This window comes from Dromiciops gliroides, chromosome 1 (assembly GCF_019393635.1).
Source record: "Dromiciops gliroides isolate mDroGli1 chromosome 1, mDroGli1.pri, whole genome shotgun sequence".
NCBI classification, from domain to species: Eukaryota; Metazoa; Chordata; class Mammalia; order Microbiotheria; family Microbiotheriidae; genus Dromiciops; species Dromiciops gliroides.
In genome coordinates, this window is record NC_057861.1 from 715,702,560 (window position 1) to 715,722,892 (window position 20,333).

The 20,333-nt window shown below is 40.7% G+C and overlaps 1 protein-coding gene across 1 annotated transcript in view; it reads right to left on the reverse strand.

Annotated features, from left to right (window-relative positions):
* Window positions 1-15,563: 15,563 nt before the first annotated feature.
* The window catches only part of EDEM1 (ER degradation enhancing alpha-mannosidase like protein 1), a 38,813-nt gene continuing 34,043 nt past the window's right edge, over window positions 15,564-20,333 (reverse strand). Inside the window, exon 12 of the mRNA XM_043967662.1 lies at window positions 15,564-19,822. Coding sequence (XP_043823597.1) covers window positions 19,733-19,822 — 90 coding nt within the window. The 3' untranslated portion in view covers window positions 15,564-19,732. The remainder of the gene's footprint in view (window positions 19,823-20,333) is intronic.

Genomic DNA, 20,333 nt, shown 5'->3' on the forward strand with positions numbered 1-20,333 from the left:
TAATTGGCTGGTCCATTGATTGACATGACTTACAGGTGGTCTGAATAGACGTAACTTCCAGACACCAGGCAGCTTGCAGACGCTAGTCACATGCTTTCTTTTCAGGGGGGGCATTGCTCTGGTTCTCACAATGTCTTTCTCAGCAGGGGGTGGCACCCTGATTCTCACAGAGGTGATGAGAGCTTAAATTAAGGTAGCGACCCTGTGAGCAGACTGAAGGGAACAGGTGTGAGAGGAGCTGTGGGGATAGTATTGGGAAGACTTTAAAAATAATTGGATGGCCATGGGGTACTTGAAAGAGAGTAAGAGTCAAAGCTGATTTCAAGGTTCTGAGTTTGGGTGAATGAAAAAATGGTTGTAACCTCAACAGGAATAGGACAATTAGGAGGGGGAATGTTGGAGGGGAAAGATAATGAGTTCTGCTTGGGGATATTTTGAATTTGAGATCCTTACGGCACATCTAAGGGGAGATGTGGAGCTCAAGCCCAGAAGGAAGATAAGTGCTGGGTATAAGCAGATTTACAAGTCTTCCATGTAGAGGTGATAATTGAATCAAGGGAGTTGATGAGATCTGTTAAGGGTAAAATTCTAGCTAGTCTGTCTAAAATATTTAATGAGTGGTCGCCAATAAATTATAAGCTTTAGCAAGAGTTAGACTTTTAAGCATTTATTAAGGAGAATAAGAATTTGGTAAAGAGAGAGAGAAAGGTCTAGATTCCTATCTATTAAAGGGAGAGCGCATTTCTAGCTCCCTTCTCCGCCAGAGTCCAGAGGAAAGAGCGCGAGACCGAGCGCCAGTCTCTTCCTTCCTCCCCCCACTAGTCTGCGTCACTTCCTGACTCCTGGTCTTGCCCTCAAAGACCTTCCCTTCATGGGCAGAACTCTTCTACAGTAAGTATCCAGCAGGTGGCGTCATTCCAATCGTTACAGTCCCCCCTGTTGTTCCTCAAGAAACAAAATGTTTCCTTGACGGAACAGTAAAAAGAATATAATAACTATTGCTAACTAATAATATGTGAACAACAATATAGAAAAGGAAGAGAGGAAAGTTTTGTCCAGAGGGGCGATTTTTTGTCCTCATGAACTGACGCTTTGACATTAGTCTTGCAAAGGGAGGGCCTCTGCAGAGAATACATGTTACAGATGGTGTATATTATAACAGAAAGAGAAAAAACAACAAAAACAACAAATCAAAACTGTTCATTTAAAGTCTCTGAAAGTCTTTTCTCAGATGTCCTCTAGGTGTAGTCGTAGAATGGAAGTCTTTTCAGGGGTTGATGTGTGGATGCTGGTAATCAGCCAGGAAATTTCCTACAAAATTGAGCTTAACACAACTTTAAAATAGCTTTGTCAATAATCAAATCCAACAATGAAAGTTCTCAAAAACATGTCTAAGGGAATTCAGAATCTTAGTTGTTACACATGAAACATATAATAAAACAAAAATTGAACCATTCTTTAAAATTATAATATTACTATAGTCCCCCCTTATGGAGGGTAATTGAGAAGACAATTGCTGCAATATTAATTAATAAAAATAATTTTTATCTTTGTTTTATCACTTTTTGCATCATCTGCCTAATTATCCTCATGCCATTATGAGAAATTAAAAAATCTAATATAATTGGTAACAGGTGTCAAGGCCAAATTCAACACTGTATTTATCATGACACCTGAGATAATTATGGGGGTTACCATAAAAGAACAGAGAAATGATGGGATATGAACATTCCCACACTTGAGCAATATATACTGTCCATGCAGTATGCCAGGCTTAAAATAGGTGGATGGAATACATGTCCATGCCACCAAACATATTGGAGGAAACTGAGTCAGACTTAATCAGATGCATGGGATTGAAATGGTCCATGGCATCAGGCATATAGGAGGGAGCATAGAAGCCAGGTGTAGAAGTGAGATGGGTGGGATCAATACTTCCAGCCATCTGTACAATATTGTGGGGAAAAATAAAATAAAATATTAAACCAAGAGAATCCAACCTCAACATTAGTCAAAAGCCGTTCCCTCGGCCATACCTTGACTTCATGCGAGTCTCCCCTCATGTGACAGTTCAGTGTCTGCTCTTGCATGTATTCCTCTTGTGATTGGATGGCATCTTGGCCAACTGGCATCTGATAACTCAGAATAAAGGCAATTAATGTCTTAAATGATAAGTTCCCATAATCCAAGTCTCATATGGATTTAAAATTGAGGATAATAAATGATTGCAAAAAATGTGAATACATCTTGACTCAAAATATAATATATAATTATGCAACAATTTCAAATACTACCCTTTTTTTTTACTTAGTATACAATTACTTTTGTGAAAAATCAGAACATATTTAAATACAAGTTAAAGCACAACAGAATCTCAAAGAAAACTTTTTTTTTTGAAAAAAGAAAACTTTTACAAATGTTCCCCTCTTTTTTTTTTTTTTTTTGGAATATGCTTATCAAAAATAATACTTCTAGAATCAATTTACACTTGCCATGGCAAACAATTTGCCAGGGAAATGCTTTAAAGAGTTTGATCAAATAATCAGTTGAGAAAAAATAACAAAAACAAACAACTCAGAATATGGGAGCACAATACTCTTAGAATTAACATTGTATAATAAAATCAAAACCATCTTGCAATGTTTCAAAATTAGATAGACAAATGAATAGAAGAAAATACACATGGAACAATAAAATACAGTGAAATTCAAACTAAGGAAATCTAAATGAATATGAACTTAATATCAATAAGAGTATTATAAAATATAAACTTGATCACATGACTATAAAAAGCTTTTACAAATATTCTCCTTGTTTTAGAAACTAAGTATAAGACACAATCTCAAAAGCATGAAAATCTCTATGAAAATAAACCCATATCATTAATTTCAAAATGTATATATAATAGCACAGAAATCCTATGTAACCTCTGAACTGATACTATTACTCTGAGTGAATTCAGAACACTTTTGATTCCGATATCTAAAATCCCCAATACTCATATCAATACCTTGCTGCTTACTTCTACATTTCTGTAAAATATATACCCTTCCATGCCAAAAGAAGCAGAGTCTTGAACTATGTTGATTGTCATTCTTATTCAGCTTAAGTTTTTCTTCTTTAACCCCTCTGTATTGTCTGTCGGACTTTTCACCATACAAATGCTTTATAAGATTACTAATTAAAGACAAAAGCAGGTTAGCAAAATTATGAACAAAACGAGCATATCTGGAATTTAAAGGGTTTTCTAAAGTTGTCTCAGAAGCACAGCCAGGCTGGGGAAGGGCTGAGCCTGAAGCTGCAAATGTAGTTAGAGAAAGTTGCGCATGAGCATTAGATCTCTGGACTTCCCAGGCCGGGGAAGCAATGGGCTTGGCCATGGGAGGAGTAGAGGGTGGAGTCTGGAGAGGGGGGAAGGGACCAGCGCAATTTGAATCAGACTTGATTTTGAACTCAGGCCTGGATTCCTCTTCCCCCACTTTGCCTCCAGGTGCTAGGGGATTAAAAGCTTCTAGAGGGTGGGTCTTTGCCTCCAGGCATGCAAAATTAGAGCAACAATTAGTGTTAGAACTGGGAAAAGCTGCAGGAATCTCTTCAGGTTTCTCTGAAAAAGCATGGTTGGGAGAGGGAGAGATATTTCCTTGTGCGAGTAAGTTGCTGGCTCTTTTAACAAAAATAAAAAGAAAAATAGAAAATCCAGAAAAACAAAGCATTAACATGATCTTATCTCCCATTTGTCTGGTTAAACAGACTAAAATCAAAAATAGGGTAATTAGGGAGTTTAAAAGGTCCATTTGAAAAAATTTAAAGGGAAAACACCAGGCAATTCAGCAGTACTTAAGATTTAAAGGGTTAGGGTAGGGAAAATTTCTTACCCAACCGGAAGATCAGAAGTGAGGTTCAGCTTTCCTCTTCGTGGTCAGCCATCTGTTAAGGGCTAAAATTCTAGCTAGTCTGTCTAAAATATTTAATGAGTGGTCGCCAATAAATTATAAGCTTTAGCAAGAGTTAGACTTTTAAGCATTTATTAAGGAGAATAAGAATTTGGTAAAGAGAGAGAGAAAGGTCTAGATTCCTATCTATTAAAGGGAGAGCGCATTTCTAGCTCCCTTCTCCGCCAGAGTCCAGAGGAAAGAGCGCGAGACCGAGCGCCAGTCTCTTCCTTCCTCCCCCCACTAGTCTGCGTCACTTCCTGACTCCTGGTCTTGCCCTCAAAGACCTTCCCTTCATGGGCAGAACTCTTCTACAGTAAGTATCCAGCAGGTGGCGTCATTCCAATCGTTACAGATCACTGAAAGAGACTCTAGTAGGGCCAAAACAGAGCCCTGGGCTACACCCCAAAATGGAGGTAAGACATGTAACCAGCAAAGCGGACTGAGAAGAAATAGTCAGACAGGTGGGAGGAGAACCAGGTGGGAGCCATTCAATGTTATGAAAACCCAAGAAGGAGAGAGCATGGCTGGCAGGGGTCGCAGGGAAGACATCAAGAGTGTAAAATATTTCAGGAAAGATAAAGGCTAAGGTCGAAGAAAAGACCATCATATTTAGAAATTAAATCATTTGTAGCTTTGGCAGGAACAGTTTAATGGAATAATAAAGTCAAAAGTCAGATTACAAGCTGTACATACTAGTAATTCACATTTTCATGTACAATCCTCTTCTGTATGGTGGATATGTGGAAATGCTTATTTTACATATGGTGTTTACTAAATTCAAAATAAAAATAAGTCTGATTTTGAAAGGTTAAGAAGTAAAGGTAAGAGGGGCAGCTAGGTGGATTAGCTGTGTGACCCTAGGCAAGTCACTTAACCCCAATTCCCTCACCAAAAAACAAAAACAAAACAAAAAACAAAAACAAACAAAAAGAAGTAAAGGTAAGAAAGTAAAGGCAATGAGTGTGAATACGTTTTTTTCCCCTATTGTTTTCCCTATTACATTTTTCTCTTAGGAGAGCTTCCCTGGAGTTGGCTTTTAACTGGTCCATGACAAAAGGAGAAAGCTCTAGCTCCTAATTTTCTCACCAAATACCACACTGGCTTGGCAGAGGTAGTCATTTGTCTACCCAAATTACCCAGATAACTGACTTAACTCTGCTTTGCTTAGGCAAGGGTAGATGTGCCTAGAGAAACTGCATACTGTGATGAATGAAAAACCCAAGAGACAGTTTCTGGGTAATTAAAAATCAATTTTTAATTAGGCTAGCTAATAATCAATAAATTAATGGTCAGTGATTTCAGCAACCAAAGACAAAGACATGAAGAGACTGGAAGCCTTAATATACTTTTAGAAAAGGGGTGCTCTGACAGGTGAAAATCAACCCTAATTGGTGAACAATTAATCAACTAAAAGTCTTTAGCTCCTTCCGATGAGAACATGGCTTGATCATGAGACTCGGAATCCTCCAGCAATCTGGACAAAGGAATCCATCTCTACCCAGATCATTCTGGTTGTTTTTTTCCTTCATGAGTTGGGTCACCCTAAACTCCAATGGAGTGTACAAGGACATGGGTTCATCGTTTGGGGGCAGGAATCTTCCTACATTAGATTCTGTTTACATCTCTAAACAGAAGTAAGGTCTCCTAGCTGGGTGGGGTCATGCCCAAGACTGGGAGGAGGACCTAGGCAATCTCTTCTATCAGCCATGCCCTTCAGAGACTGGCTGACTAACCTACAGGGGCTGGTCCCTGAATGAGGAAATTTAAAAAAAAAAAAAGAAAGAAAAGCTTAAAACCCAATGTAATAATTGGTTATTGGTTCGTTGTCCATTTTCAAAGAGGACCAAAATGACATCACTATGTTGGAGTCAAGTTACAATGTGTCTGACTATTGCTGATCAGACCAATATGAGCTCAGCAGTGTGAGAAATGATTATTTCTCTCTGGTTATTAGTAACTAATTGTTATTAGAACCAAGTTCCCCCCCCCCCCTTTTCTACTTCCTCATCCAGAAATCAATCAGTGCGGGAAATTTTTCTAAAAAACATACCCAGCCAGGATGGCTGAAATCTAATCAGAGAGTAAAAGAAGATTTAAGTTTAGGCTAATGGGTGTATTTCCACTCCTTATGTTTGTTCAGACAGGTTGGGCAAAAATATGGATTTATTTTCCTGTTGTCAGACAGGTGATATTGGAAATTGAAAAGTCTCTTTAACCGATGTGCATGATCCAAACAGGTGACTGAAGTCACATACCCCAAAGACTCTCATTATAATATAGCCTGCTTCCTATTATAATATTCATTCTCTTATTGTTGACCAGAGTTGATTTTCACCCTCAGGTGCACCCCTTTTCAAAAGATTTATAAATATTGAAGGTTTAGCAGGTTTGTTCTTTTTGGCTACTAAGGGGGCAATGAGCCTATTTTTGTTGACTGCTTTCTAGACAGTCAATAAAACTGATTTTAATTTACCCCGAAACAGTCTCTCAGAACTTTTTAATCATCACGGAAAGTTCTACCACAGGTCAGGAACACACAGTCCTCATGAACATTTTGAATGGAGATGTCTAAATTTGCACGTCTCATGTTCCTTTTGAGCTATTACACTTCTTCTTTCCTCACAGAACACAGCACCTTCTTTGATACCGGCATGCCATGCTGGGCAGTCCTTTGCCAGTGTCTTCCATGTCACACAAAGTTCTTCAGAGAGACCTTGGTTACTAAAATAGAAAATAATTTTTCTCAACACCACATATATACATACACACACACACACACACACACACACACACACACAAACATTGTTCTGAGAAGGGGGTCTGTCCACATACTTCTTCAGCTCATACAGAAAATAGTATGACAACAAATTGAGTGTTGGATTTGGCATTTCACCTCTGACACTTACTAGCTGTATGACCATAAGCAAGTCACTTAACCTCTCTAAGACTCAGGTTCCTCATCCATAAAATGGGTATAATAGTAGCATCGGGGCAGCTAGGTGGTGCAGTGGATAGAGCACCGGCCCTGGATTCAGGAGGACCTGAGTTCAAATCCAGACTCAGACACTTGACTCTTACTAGCTGTGTGACCCTGGGCAAGTCACTTAACCCCAATTGTCTCACAAAAACAAAAACAAATAGTAGCATCAACTTAAGAGGGCTGTAGTGAGACTTAAATGAGATAATGCATATAAAGCACTTTACAAAGTGCTTTATTTTGTTGTTCACTCATTACAGTTGTATCTGACTCTCCATGACCCTATTTGGACTTTTTCTTGGAAAAGATATTGAAGTGGTTTTCCATTTCCTTCTCCAGGTTATTTTACAGATGAAGAAACTGAGGTAAACAGGGTTAAGTGACTTGCTCAGGGCCATGCAGCTAGTTAAGTGTCTGAGGCCAGATTTGAACTCAGGAAGATGACTCTTCTCGACCCCAGGTCTGGGATTCATGTACTATGGCGCCACCTAGCGCCTCAAAATTGCTACATAAAGGTCAGTTATTATCACTCCAATTCATTTTATTCCAACCCAAGAACATTTTCAGCCGATTAAAATCAACTCCGCTGTTCAAACATTAAAACCTATAAAAAGACCATGTTTTCTCCTTTCTAACCAACCTGAGTGACAAGCTCACAACTCAACCCTGGTTCAACCACCTAACTTGAAAATGGGCATACCCACCCTAGGAAGGTGTCAAGCAACTTTTATCGAATAATGTATATAAAAGAAATATGATCTTGTCAGAAAGACTGTATAAGAATGCAGTGTCATTATCATTGTTATCATTATTCATTTTTCAATTAGTATAATGTGTCATCCTTAGCCAAAGTGGTAAAAGACAAGATTCCAGAGGACCATGAAATTGCATTTTTGCACACTGTGTTTTAAACACTGCCAACACAATCTATTACCACTATACCATTAGGTGGCTAAGCCTTTAAAGGACGGCAGCATTACAAAGAATGAAGCAACAGTGGTCTCTTGTGGGAGAAAACTGTACTTACCACTGAAATGGCAGAAAAAAACAAAAAAAAAAAATTAAAAAGCTTGAGCTATCTAAATCACAAGAACATGGAACCATAAGGTAATCATTGATTTAGACCAAGCCTTGCATTTTCCAAAAGATTAAATATAAGCCAAGGAAGATTCAGTGATTTGCCCAAGGTCATATTGGTAATACAGATCCGAGCAAAGAACCCAGTCTGACTCCAAAGCTGGTAAGTGCTCTCTATTTTCTACAATGCCTTCCCTTCCCTTCCTCCCTTCTCCTTCTCCTCCTCCTCTTCCTCCTTCTCTTCCATCTCCTTCTCTTTCTCCTTCTCCTTCCTCTTTTCCTTCTCATTCCCTTTCTTTTCTTTTCTTTTTCTCACCTAGGTTGGAAATCTAGTGACCACTCACTGGCGCAATTCAGCATGGGAGTTTTGACCTGCTCTGTTTTCCAACTTAGGCCAGTCACTCGTCTTTAAGCCAGGACTCACCATATTAATACCAGACTGAGTATGTATACTGGATTGGCTTCAGCCCTTAATACAGCTCAGAACTGCCGAGCTTAAGTGATCTACCAGCCTCAGCCCCTGCTAGAGAAGGGATTATAGAGCTAGACCCTATTTCCACATTTCTACTCATATGATAAAAGTGACCAATTTGATAATTAGACCTTTTACTGACTGGCATATTTATCCCTCCAGCCAAAATTAAGGGCCATTCAAAACCATTAGTATTGGTGAATCTGTCTTCAGGTAAGCAGGGCAGATAAGCTCCTAACCAAGTGTTATTGCAATCCAATTTAATTAAAGGTCGTTTAACAAGTGTAAGATGTGTATGCATATAAATCATGGCTCAAAGGAGACATGGATAGCACCCTGGTAAACTGTCTCAGCAGACTAGCTAAACCAGTTTGAGGGTAGATGACAGGCCTAAAACCTGCTGGTGAGTTAGTTAGGGGGATGTCTACCCCAAGCATGTGAAGACTTCCCCTGGCACAATGAGCAGATGAGAACAATGTGTTGCAACAGCCATAGAGGCAGCTGAGGAAGGTTCCGTGGAGCACTTAGAGCCTGATCAGACATCAAAAAGAGCAAGACCATCCACTGCATCCGGGACCATCGCCAATCATCTTGACTTTTGTCTTGCCACCGGACAGAGGTGATTCTGGACGAGAGAGGGAGGCTGACGACTTTGTGCATCTCTGCCTCCCTTAAACACAATTTACACCCAAGTCAAGACTCCACCCTGTGATGTCACTGACCCTCTTCAGAAACAAAGGACAAACAAACAATAGTGTGAACAAGAAATAGTCATCGAAGCTCTGGGAACAGATGGAATAATGTCTGACATACAATAAGCATAAAACAAATGATTGTTGATTGACTGACATTATATGGCCAATCATAGAAAAGAGAAAAGTGGGAAAACCCACAGACAGAGCCTTGGGGAACACCTCCCCTTAGAAGACAGGAAGTAAATGATGAATCATGGGAACCCTTCAAGAAAGGGTAACATACTGAAAAATCTTCAAAGTGAATGCAGCCTTGAATTTAGCAATGAGGAGGAGAAAATTGTGAATTAATGAGTATTCTCTAACTATAACTATGGAAATAAAGGTACATTTAAACAACAAATAAATATATAGATAAACAGATAGATGAATGAATGGATAGATAAATTAATAAATCAATGAATAAATAAATAAAAATGAAATAAATTCTCTAACTATAACTATGGGAATAAAGGTACATTAGCAACAAATCTCAGCATAAATATATAGAAAAAAGTTTAAAGAGGTAGGAGTGACATGGAAACATGATTTTTTAAAGTTAATATACACAAATTTATACATTAAAATATATAAATAACAAGTTCAGAAGATAAATGTAGAATCTTTTACAATCTTTTTTGTTTCATGCTATTGTTTTTTATTTAATGGGTTGATTAGAAATCATTGAGGAAATATGATTTTTTTAAAAGGGCAAGTCTGATCAATATGACAGGGTGGGGGTGGAGGGGATAACAGACGGACAGTCCAAGTACCCTACTGGGTACCTTCCAAATGTACAATACTCTAAAGAAAAGTCCCCGGTATATTGAGATGACCCTCTCTGGAATAGCTATGGGAGAATACAGGGGAAAAAAGGCATTAATCAGCTGAGATCCTAGACCACCAAAGCAGATATCAGATCCATGGAAGTCCTAAAACAAAGTGCTTAAAATTTTCCCTTATTCTCTTTTTTCCTTGATTATAGATGTAGATACTCATACTTGGCAAGGAAAGTTAAAATGAAAATTTTTTTTTGAGAGGCAATTGAGGTTAAGTGACTTGCCCAGGGTCACACAGCTAGTAAGTGTCAAGTGTCCATGGCCATATTTGAACTCAGGTCCTCCTGACTCCAGGGCCGGTGCTCTATCCACTGTGCTACCTAGCTGCCCCCAAATCAAATTCTTAATAAAAAATAGATTATTGAAGACCTTGTAGTGAGAAGTTCCTGAAGAGGGGTGAGAATGGAAATCAAGGAGAATGCTGATGAGGGAAGTCGAGGCACAGAGTATACATAGACTGTTTTCTTTAGGTTAGTAGTAAAAGAGAGGCAAGAGATTGGCTGACCACAGGAGAGGATGGTACAAACAGGCAACATTGTAAAGAGAAAAGACTGAAAGAAAACCAGATGTGCAGTCAGAGGGTCTGGGCTTGAATACCAATTCCTCCACTTGTTATCTGGATGAACTTACCCAGGTCATTTATCCTCTCTGTGCCTTTGAAGTGTCCACATTCATGAAATGATGGGATTGGACTCAGTAGCCACTGAGGTCCCTTCTGGTTCTTAGCCATTGTGACCCTAGGAATTTGGAATCTGAGGATCTAGATTTGGTTCTGACTCTGCCAATTTTCAACCTGGGAGACCTTGGTCATTGACCAGATGACTTCTACTATTCTTTGAAGCTCTAAGCCTTCACTCTAGAGTCAGGAGTTTTTATTTATTTTTCTTATCTTTTAGGATCAAGGAGACCTGAACATATTTGTAGGCAGAGGGAAAGAAATCAATAGGAAAGAAGAAATTGAAGATAAGGGGATGCAGTAGGGTTGGGGAGTGGAAGTGATGGCAGATGAAACACAGGCTCAGCAGAGATGGAAAAGGATGGGATCAGGAGCAGCAGTAGAGTTAGTCAGGAAGAGAGCCACCTCCTATTCTAAGACTGAAATAGAAAAGGATAGGTCAGGTCTTAAGGAAGTTACCTTCTCTACCTTGTATCATACTGTGAAGACAATGGATCACTTTTCTTGTAGCCCCAGCCCTAGTCCAAGGCCTTGCCCATAGTAAACACTTTTGGAATGCCTGTTGACTCCAGCCAAAGCATGGAACAGAGGGAAAGAGAGTGTTCTCAGTAAAGTAAGAGATGGATCATTTGCCAAGAGTGGAGGCTGCTACTGTTCCAGTAGTGGTCATGATTACTGACCTGTCCAACTTCTCAAGTATTATGAATATTTACCAGGAGGAGGTCAATTCCATTAATTCTTTTTTTTTTTTAATTTGTTGTTGTTGTTGTTGTTGAGGCAATTGGGGTTAAGTGACTTGCCCAGGGTCACACAGCTAGTAAGTATTAAGTGTCTGAGGCTGGATTTGAACTCAGGTCTTCCTGAATCCAGGGCCAGTGCTCTATCCACTGCGCCACCTAGATGCCCCAATTCCATTAACTCTACCATTCCTTATCCCTCTCTCTGATCAGCTGGAACTATGTTAGTCTCATGGTTGACAAATTCCCTTGGGGACACCCCATCTCTGTCTGTCTGTCTCTGTCTCTGTCTCTCTCTTTCCCTCTCTCTCTTTAATAACCTACAAACTAATTGAGTCCACAGATTAGGAACCTGAGGTCCAGAAAGATTACAAAACTAGTAAATATCTGGGGGAGGATTTCAACACACATCTTCCTGACATCGACCCCAGCACCCTGAGCACTCTACCACATTGCCCCTTGGCATGAACTGAACACATGGCAACAGAAATTGAGAGAGATTTAAGGTCTCTGTCACAATCCCAGTGAGAATCTTGGGCCAAGTCAAGAACACGTTACCAGCAGTAGTGGTAGTGGCGCCTCCTGGGAAGGAATGGCTTCCATTTTCCTAGACCCTTGGTGGCAAGGAGGCTGACAGATTTTATTTAGAGTAACAGACAAAGAAAACCATGGGTTGGGGGTGGGGGAGACCAACAACAACCTGTAGGCTCAGGAATGCATTTGCGCAGAGCAGTCACCCACATTCATTCACCAGATCAGTGGGCAGCCTGCTACAATGAATAATAATACAGGCTCTGAAATCAGAAGGTCTGGTTCAAACTCCAGCTTTACCGCTCACTACCTTGGGGAAATCCCTTTTACTCTTCAAGCCTTAGTTTCCTCCCCTGTAAAGTGAAGTAGTTGAATTTGATGACTTATAATGTTGACTTTCAGCTCCAAGTTTGCAATCATTGCCTGAGTATTCGCTTGGCTCTGTTTCTATAAACATAAACTAATGATGTCCCGCCAAGGAGAGTGGGTGGATTGTGAAGGTCCCGTCCAATTCTAAGATGCTGAGGCTGTCCAGTCCAAACCACAAAAGAACAGGCAAGGACTCTTTAAAACGTTTGTCAAGTGTTCATCCAGCCTCTGCTTAAAGACCCCCCAGTGATGGAGAAATTCAGCTCTTACAGATGGCCAATCTCTCCTTATGTCTGAGTCCCTTTACAGCTAGAAGGCTTCCTGGTTTCATCCTCATGCATTTTAATGATTTCCCAGCATTTGGATTTCCCTAAGAGTCAGACAGAGTTTACTTAAATGAGTCAGAGGGGTGGGGATGGGAGAGGAGGGAAACATGACATTTTCATCCATAATGAAGAGAACAAAACTCTAAATTCTTGGCCAGGACAGGCTTCTGGGGACTCTAAACAGCCAACTCAGGGCTGCGACTATTATCTCTTTTTATGACAGATTTTTCTCACTATCACTTAGCTAGAAGTCATTTCTAGTATCTCAGGAGTACTTCTCTGCTACTCATTTTTCCCTTCATAGAGCCTCATTAGGATCAGTTAATTTATCAGTTTGACTCGATTCATAAATCTCTGCCACTCCCTTTGAAGACCAGACTTGCTTAATGACTGTCTAGGAAACTTGACATTCTATCATGTAACTAGATTCATGACAGAACAAAATTCTCTTATGAATGAATGCACAAAGGGCATTCATATTAAAAAAAACTTGTTGTTTAACTTCAGGAAAATTGTACAGGGTATCCCAAGTCTTAGGGACATTTTAATATATTGAGGCTTCAAAAGCTATTATTCTGTTATTCTATTCTCTCAAAATCGATTAAAGGGATCAGCTAGGTGGCGCATCAGATAAAACACTGGCCCTGGATTCAGGAGGACCTGAGTTCAAATCCGGCCTCAGATACTTGACACTTACTAGCTGTGTGACCCTGGGCAAGTCACTTAACCCTCACTGCCCGGGGGGGGGGGGTGGAACTATTAAAGCTTTAATAGCTTTAAATGGCCCCAAGACTTTTGGGACACCCATGTCATGACATAGCTTCATGACATTGAAGAATATCACATCACTCACAGAATCGATCTGAGTCCCAAGCACATCAGAGAATGACTTTAGTTTCATATTCTCAGGGACACGGGTTCAACCCAAGCTATAACCAGGATGGTGCAGCCTATCACAGAAGCCATCAGGGAGACCATTGGGTCCAATGAAAAGAGGACCAACTTTAGAATCAGGAAGCCAGGCTTCAAACTTTGTTAGCGCTTTCCTAGAACTAACATGGGTTTGGGTAGGATTGGAGGGAGAAGGTAAGAGCCAGGAAAGGGTGAAGGAACAGGGTCATAGGTCAGCAGAGGGCAAGGGGCAGAGCTACCCCTTTCCCAAACATAATGATACAACGCCATCACCACCCTCTCCCTCTGTATGCCCTGAGAGCTTTTGTCCCCAGGAAAGAAGTCTCTCCAGTGACACCTCTGAGTGGAGCTATTGGCTGACCTGCCCCCTGGAGAACCCAAAATAAGACTCCACCCTAGGAAGGTCAATTTGTTTCCAATTTGTGTCAGTGACATGACTCTATTTTGCACCCACAAGGTGGGAGGCAGTTTCTCAAATGGTGCTAGGAGCTGGGGTTGGGTTTAGGTGGGAGGATGAGCACTGATGGAGCCACACCGATTCATGCCATGGATGGAGCCATGCCAGATTTGGGGAGAACCTGGGTCTGAGTGTTGCCAGTAGGTTACCTGTGTGAGCACTGTCGAGCCACTGCACTGCTCTGGGCCTGCTTCCTCATTTACGAGGTTGGTCTGTGTGGTCTTTAAGGGGTTTCCCACCTCTGAGACCCTAAGGTTATCCCTTAGTGTTCATGGGATCGACTTTTCTGAGATGCAGCGAGGAACTAGACTGAGGGTTCAATGTCCAACCACCTTGACAGATATGAGAACTAAAACCCAGAGACATCGACTTACCCAAGGTAACACAGGTTTCAAGTGGTCACGGTGGGATGTGAATCCAGATTCTTTTTTTTGTGTGTGTGAGGTAATTAGGGTTAAGTGACTTGCCCAGGGTCACACAGCTAGTGTTAAGTGTCTGAGGCTGGATTTGAACCCAGGTCCTCCTGACTCCAGGGCCAGTGCTCTATCCACTGTGCCACCCAGCTGCCCCCAGATTCTCTCTTAATCCAGTCCAGGGTATTCCCCACTGAAAGCCTTAAGATAGTGCCACTGGTGCCATCAATCACAGCAGGACTCCTAGTCTGGATGAGATTCAGCAAGCCGAAATGTTTAATTAGGCAGGCTGGTCTACTTCATCCTATTCTGTATTCTCAGGATAACTTTCTCTGGAAAGGGGAAGGGTCTGTCATTCTCAGAGGTGAAAGCACCAGGATTACTCCTTCCTTTCTTCCCTCACAACCAACAACCCCATTTTCGAGGAGTCAGTAAGAAGACTGAAGAGCCAGACTTGGGGACCTCAGATCTAGTCCAAGCCCCTTGGCGAGGCTCCGGCCTTGGAATCTGCTTCAGATACTTCCTGTCAGACTCGGGCTCAGTTGTCTGACCTCTCTAGCTCTTACTTGCTTCACCCATAAAGGGAGGTTAGACTTGGAGCTAAGGCCCCTTCTAGTTCTACAACCCCTTATTTTGCAAATGAGCAAGATAGATCTAGCACAAAGGTGTGAAGTCATTTGTTCACCCAGGACCAACAGTGACAGAAACAGATCTTCTGATTCAGAATGTAAATGTAGGATCCTTGGAGTCAGTGACTGTCTCACTTCTGTATCTGCACCAGTGCCTGGCACATAATAAGAACTTAATAAATGTATATTGATTGGTCCTGACCCTGCTTTTAACCCTAATTCCAACATTGCTTCAATTTCTCTCTCTCTCTCACATTCACACACACACACACACACACACACACACACACACACACACACACACACACGCACGCACAGGCGCGCGCACGCACAAAAAAAGGTGACAACTAAAAAAGAATCTTTTAATGCAAATTGTAAAAATTCTAATAAATTTCAAAGAGCAAGATATTCAGGATATTTATAAAAGAACATTTGGTCCTTTTACAAAACAAAAAAGCTCCCCTTTAATTTAAACCCATTTCTTATTTACATAGATTAAACATATCATTTATAGTTGCAAATTATATTGCACATTACAGAGTGAGAAGCACAACAGACCTGTATATTTCAACAAGTCACCCCAGCCGTTTTCAATTCTCAGTTCTGCAAAAACAGATTTGCTTTTCTAGTGCATAATAAATTAAAATGTGCCCTATGTTTTGCTATTTAAAAAACAAAAAATAAAAACACCTACCCAAATCCTTCCTCCCCACCTTCTTCACCTGTAATTATCAGGAGGTGAGGAATGGAACTGAATTGGGAAGTGTCATGGCTACCTGACATTTGACCAAATTCACATTCATTTCAAGTGTGGTCACTATTCAAAGCCTGCTCCACGGCCCGACTGGTGACCAGTGTATACCCAATTTAATTCTATCTCAGTTGGCTTGCTTAACACTTATAGAATGGGTTACAGGGACTGACCGAGCCTTTTACTTCTTTGTAGGAGGGCCCCTCAATTGCAAAGCAGAGGCACAATGGTGGGAGTCAAAGGATTGAGGGAACAGGGAAGAGGGACGGCAAGGGAGACATGGTTATGGCAACCATGATGGGAGAGCTCCTTGGCCCTAGCAGCAGATTTTCAAACCTTCAAATTAAATTTTTTTAAAGTACACCCTGCAATGCTTAGGTGGAAAGATGCAAGACTTCAGTGTATGTGCATTCACAGCACATGATGGAAGACTTTACAATTAACCAGTAACCTGGAGGTGGGATGGTAGACAAGGCTACCCCTACACCCTTCCCGTGTCCAAATCTGATGGGGGAAAAAAATCATGTATTAGTACTGTTAAACTATTTCTATTAAAGCATTCAAGTTAGATAACTAGTAAAACTTTCCTTTATATGGAACTGCATGTATTTTTCTTTAATCATTAGTTGGGTTTATGTGTGTTTTTAGAGAAGTCAACTAAAGGTTTCAAAACACCTACATCCTAAAGCACTATCAAAATGAAGAGATTAAAGGAGGCCACTATTTTAAGCAGTCTGGAGGCAGATGACAGGATGAGGCCCCTGGGCAATATCTGATATTAGAAAAGTTTGATGGCACTGAGGGAGAGTCTGAAAGTGCCTTGTGGGCCCTAACTTAAGGTCAGTGCACCTGCAAAGCTGGAAGACACCTTTAAAAAACAAAACTAAAAGCAAAGTAATTTTCACCACAAATTTGAAGGCCTGACTTTGGTCATGTTTTTGATGCACAAGAACTGGATACCAGAATACTTTGGGCAGAGACATTTACAAAACACTTGCAGTGACTGAGTGAGAAGACGCACTGATAGTGTGAACAAGCCACCAGCCATCCATGCTTAGTGAGTGCCCCCTGCTCCAGAGGTGACTAGAAACATTGTGTGCCATCAGCATCCCCACACACAGATGACACACAATGAGATCAGTCCTCTCTGTGGCCAAATCAGCAAGAAACTGTCCTCTCCTCTGCCTTCTGAGATCTACCTTGCACTGATGACACAGTAAAGTAACAAGATTAGTGACCATCACAAAGTTGAGGGCACTATCATTTCTACTGGCACTGACCAATGTAGAAAATGAAAGCGAGTTTACCCACATTCAACCTCACAAATAGTGCCTCCTTTTATTTCTTTCTTTCTTTCTTTCTTTTTTTTTTGGTGAGGCAATGAGGGTTAAGCGACTTGCCCAGGGTCACACAGCTAGTAAGTGTCAAGTGTCTGAGGCCAGATTTGAACTCAGACCCTCCTGAATCCAGGGCTGGTGCTTTATCCACTGTGCCACCAAGCTGCCCCTAGTGCCTCTTTTTAAAAAATCCATTAGAGATTTGACTCTGCCCTTCCTCATGACAAACCAATGACCCTAGAACTGATGCCTTCCAGGATCAATACTTGGGCCCAAACACCTAGCTACGTAGGCTGTTTGGACCTGGGTGGGGCTGAACAGTTGGGGTTTTGGGGAAGCCACTCAGCAATCCTCTAACACTTATGCACAGAGGTGCAGTACTGAGAGCTGTTTCAGGATTGGAGCATTAAGTCCCTGAGTTGCGTAAATAGCTCAGCAGAGGAAGAGGATCGTGATGCCAGGCACAGATTCCAACACCAGGAGAAGAAAGGAGGTGTTAGGCATGCAGAACAGAGGACTGGAAGAGAATGGGACAGTGGCTGTCTCCTACTTTGTCATGGAAACCTGGGATGTTGCAAGGACACACCCAAAGGAAGACAAAGTTGGCCGTTCCAATTCCTGCCCAGATAACACACACTGCCTGCTCCTCCTCAATGCCATAAAGACTTTTACTTAAAGTTGGCTGGAGAAGGCAATGTGTAGGAGTAAAGGGGAAAAACGAAGAGTTGATTACACTGAGTCACGGAAGACTTTTTTTTTTTCAAACACAGTATGATGAAAGAAGGCTCAATCTATACAGCAAATAACTGCAGATAGTGGTGATTCAGAACAGAATAAGGCATTTAAAAATTAAACAGTGAAAACAGCAAAATATTTTATGTTCTTGCTTTTTAAAAAAGTATATCCTATATACTAGCAAAGGGTTTTAAAATGAGTCAATGGGTTTCTGAACCACATTATTAAAAATATCCAAGAGTTGAATCTTATATCTAATCTATATTTAAGAAAACATAAACACCTAAAACTTATAAAACTTACTATCCCCCAAAAAAAGGAATGAAAAATTCCCCAGTTGGTTGATAAATGTGAGGGTTTAGGGAGCAGTCTGCTTCCCTTTGGGAAAAGGGTAAAGAACATTTGACATGTGCAGCAGTGACTGGGTAGGAAATACCAAGCAAGGCTGTGTCTGATGGCCCAGATCGTGACGTCTGATGGTAACACAATTTTCAGATCAACTATTAGCCTTCATTTCAAGTTTGAGTTCACTATTGACGAGTTTAAATGAATTCGTGAAGGAAAACCACCATCAGTTTTCTATTCCTTTCTAACAAGAGGAGGTTTTCACTCCAAAAATTAGTCTAGTTTCCTGGTTATTTACCTCCCTGAAATGAAATATTGAAAGGTCCATGCCACCCCCCACCCCCCCTGCCAAAGTCATTCCTCAGGAATAACAATCTGTCCATTCTTTTACTGTTTTATTCCAGCCCTAACTACTTCTATGCCAACACCATGAGATCCTAACACAAACTGAGCCTGCTCAAAAGTAGAAGCAGCTTAGATTTTCAGTGACCCATAACTGAGTCATCTTATATAAGGCACTAACTGAAAACTTGGGCAGGAAAAATGCCCAAACCACGTAAGAGTATCATCCTGGTCATTTTCTCTCCCCATCTCCATTCAATGAGTGCTAGAGATGAAATTGAACAAACAAACAAAAAAAAAAAAAGAAAGGAAAAAAAAGAGAAAGAAAAGGAAAAAAGAAAAGGGAAGATTTTTTTTTTAACCCAAACATGGTGAGGATCAAGAAGCAGGGCCAACAAGCATGACAATAACTGAAGCACTGGAAATCATGAAAAGCCTGAGGAGCAGTGGGCAGTTTTGCTCCACCTCAAAGTTCCGGGACTATAGGAGTTCTCTGGAGAGTCCATGTTATATTAGATTTTTAAAACAAGGTCATTTCTTAGTTCCATGATGTGATCCTTCAGAAGCCATTGGTTAGAATTCAGACATGGCAGTAATGATTAGTGAGGGTTACTTGGTACACCAGTGGCAAAAGATGAATTTTCTTTTCTTTAAAAATAAATGTAATCGAAAATCAGGGCAGACAATGGCTTACTGATAAGCTAGGAGACAGCCTAACCATCCCACAAAGGAAAATATTGCTGTTTCAAGAAAAGAAGTAATTCCCAGTAAACCCTTCTGCAAAGGGATCTTAGCCACAATCCCACCATAAAGAGGTAGCAACAGGCAGCCACTCCTCAATACTTGCCTTCACAAGCAGTCTATTGTAAAAACAGAGTTGTCATTTCAGCTTTGCTCAGTGACTACCTGTCAGCTATTCTTGATTTCAAATCTTAATAAAGAAATGCAGGGGACCAGTTTTGGTGGTTTGTGTTTTGAACTGGAGAGAATAATTAAAATATGCAAGAAGAGAGAGCAAGTATGTTGCTAGCCAGACCTGCCATCATCATCATTATTCATGGCCAGACTTTTGTAGTCTTTCTTCCACTTCAGTTAGAGCTCTGTATTTGTTTGTTTAAACATCACCATGCATGGTGATAGCTCAAATCAGGCCGACCATCTGGTCAATCTGTCTCATGTAGACACTCTTGAGAGGCAGAGAATACCTTCTCTCATCAGGAATACGATTACACTAGGAGGAAAAGAAAATGCTGGTGAGAAATTAATTCTGAATTCAAATCCCTGGCCCACCAGCCCCTCAAGTAGCATGGCTGGCTGTGTATTTTGCCCTTCGGTACAAAGAAGTTATGTAAGAGAAAGCTAAAGTACTGAGCAATGTACAATGACACCACAAAATATGAGCTGGAAGGGATTTTTGAAAACATATAAGTCTAATCCCTTCATTTCAAAAATAAGGAAACTGAGGCTCTGAGAGGTCAGCTTATTTACATCATGCAGCTAGTCAGTGACACAGTTGGGAAGAGAAACGGGTTCTGACTCCTCAATAAGTTAGTCATCCTAGAATTGGAGATGGCAATTTAATTGTCTAAAAACACCCCCACACACACCACTACCCACCACTACTTCTCTATACAGGAATCATGTTTCAAGTCTCTTCTTTTTTACTACCTTGACATTCATACAGTTATCCAAATGTTAGATACTGTATGGTGAAAACACTTGAAACAACTAAGGGTATATAT